Here is a 2,500-nt window from a genome sequence, read left to right as displayed (position 1 = left end):
GTCTTGGTATGCTTTTCTTAGGAAGTAGAGGCTTCTATGTCTACATGGAGAATGGAACCACAGACGCCTCCAGCATCAACAGAAACACGGCTGCAATCCAGCACGTGGACCAGAGTCGATGGGAAGCTAGCAACTGGCCCGATCACGCCATCCAGATGGTCGGCTTCTTTGTTCCCATCTATTCTGGACCTTACAAGTTCTGCGTGAAAGCCAAGTCCACAGCCCAAGTGTACTTGAGCACGGACGAAAACCCCAACAATAAGGTACATGTACCAACATCATTGACAGTTAACAGAAAATGGATCAAGTATAAAAGTATTTTAAGGTGGACTGGCACACACAAGCCTGCTTTTCGTTTATTTGAATTTTCGTCCATTTTGTGTATAAATGTAAGTGAGTTACATTTACACATTTTTTTCGCTGCAACAGTAGCAATTCTGAAAGACAAGACTTGGGGGAGGGGGGGGCATACTTGATAAAACTGAATAAGTATACCTATTTTTCTAGTCGTTTTCCCCTATTACCACGTACAATACAAATAAATGTCGAAAAATTAGGTTTATCATCAATTTTGCACTTGTTCCCAATACAAGCCCATCTTTTTTGCAATCTACAGGCCTTGATCCTTACTGATTCCGGAGATAGTTGCACAGGAAAGGAAACAGCAGAACGAAGTCTTACTGCAGGACAAAAGTAAGAAATGAAATTAAATACTCTTTTAGAGGCTTCCCTTCAGAATGCTTTCAGAAAGTTTTGTTATTGGTGTAAAAGAGAAACTACAACCTTATTTAGAAAGTATTGAAAAGTACTAAACGTTGGTGGCTGTGAAAGGATTGAGTATTTTCTGAAAATGTCAAACCATTTTGCTCTCAGGGTTGAAGCAAATTGCAATTTCTTCTCCACCAATTAGGTACTACACTGAAATACATTACGGCAGTTCCGATGCTGATTCCTATGTGGCTCTGGTGGCTCACCTCATGGAGACTTCAATCACTGAGGAAGACACTGGAATGGCGGAACATGAAGTCCAGGACCTGAAATTCACTTCAGAAGTCACCCAAGAAATACTGGTAATATAATAAGTCAAGTGACTTGTCCATGCATATGCCCCCCTCCCCCGGGTTACCTTCTCTGTTTCTGGTTTGAGAGATTCAAAGCAATTAAATTTGATGCCTTCAGTGTAAATAATATAGGCCTACTCTCTTTTCTTAGACTTACGTCGTCCACTGTTTATTTTCCGATTTCACCTCGAGCTTCGAAACAGACCCTGAAAAGAAAAGTCAAATTTTCACCAGACATCATCAGTAATCTAGTTATCTCTGAAAGAGGACAAAATAAATTTACGTGGATTGAGTGCGGGAAAACTGTAAGTCCTGTGAAAAAGAACAAGAAGATGTTTAAGGAATTGGCTTGTAGGATTAACATAGAGTTCATAACTTATTCCTTGGGGTGTTTTTTTCTCAGACTTTTACAGTGTCGTCATCGGGAACACCAAGCTCAACACAGGAGGATATTCAGGAACTGACACTGACTGGAAACCCAAGCGCATACGTTGTTTTGACTTTCGAAGGAGCGAGCACAAGTGAGCAAAAATCTTAGAGCTAAAAGTGCATGTCGCTGTGAGTATGATCCACTCAAAAATACAGAATAATCGTTTTTCATAATGGGACCTTCAGAGCACAAGACATTCTGGCCAGTCGCTGAAAGAACAGTGTCGTAGAGCACCTGCATTGAGATTTAGAACATGGTCGAAAGAATTTCTTTTTAAAACTTTTGTCATCAAAAGTAAAACATTTGAACTCACGATGAGTTTCGAAAAAAAAATTCAAGACACGGAAAAGGGGATTGCGGTATGTGTTTGCTACTTTGAGTGACAGAGGAGGGGGGGGGAGAGAGAGAGACAGAGAGAGAGAGAGACAGAGAGAGAGAGAGAGAGAGAGAGAGAGAGAGAGAGAGAGAGAGATAGCGTGTGAAGGAGTAAAAGTATGTCTTTGCATGTGATCTTCTTCATGGGTTTGATGAGGGAAAAAAACAGAAGGAAAGGGGTGAGCATGCACAATCTGTGACCTCAACAAAACTTTCGAAATATTGTCGGCTATCGTTGTATATAGATTAATATGAAAACAAATTATGTTTCAACCGGAATTCATTACGCTATCTCAAGTTGATCTCTCATTATGTATTGCATGTTTGAACAAAAGCAAAAGCAATGTCCTTATGTTTTGCAAACACCAGAACCCATGACGTTGGACAGCCTCACTTCCGGAAAGGATGTCGCAAGTGAGCTCATGGAGCTGCCTACCATCCCGTTCAAGGTGGACGTGCAACTGACCTCCTCTACTTCTGGACCCAACCATGTGGTCACCTTGTCCATCTCATCCAGATCCCCGCAAGGTAACTGGGACACGGGGTTGTACATTCATAACGTTACTCCTAATATTTTTGTTCTGTATGACATAGTTCTTTGACAAGCTCGTCGAAATCCCAAATATGTTGGGGT

The 2,500-nt window shown here is 41.2% G+C and overlaps 1 protein-coding gene across 1 annotated transcript in view; it reads left to right on the top strand.

Moving 5' to 3' along the window:
* The window catches only part of LOC101849256 (fibrocystin-L), a gene marked incomplete in the record, with an annotated part of 72,819 nt that overhangs the window by 14,386 nt on the left and 55,933 nt on the right, over positions 1 to 2,500 (top strand). The window contains 5 exon segments of the mRNA XM_013087159.1: positions 22 to 263; positions 617 to 693; positions 911 to 1,070; positions 1,465 to 1,582; positions 2,236 to 2,394. Coding sequence (XP_012942613.1) covers positions 22 to 263; positions 617 to 693; positions 911 to 1,070; positions 1,465 to 1,582; positions 2,236 to 2,394 — 756 coding nt within the window.

The sequence above is a fragment of the Aplysia californica genome, unplaced genomic scaffold (assembly GCF_000002075.1).
Source record: "Aplysia californica isolate F4 #8 unplaced genomic scaffold, AplCal3.0 scaffold00002, whole genome shotgun sequence".
Classification (NCBI taxonomy): Eukaryota; Metazoa; Mollusca; class Gastropoda; order Aplysiida; family Aplysiidae; genus Aplysia; species Aplysia californica.
The sequence above is the reverse complement of the archived record's forward strand: the minus strand, read 5'-3'. Positions and strand labels throughout refer to the sequence as shown.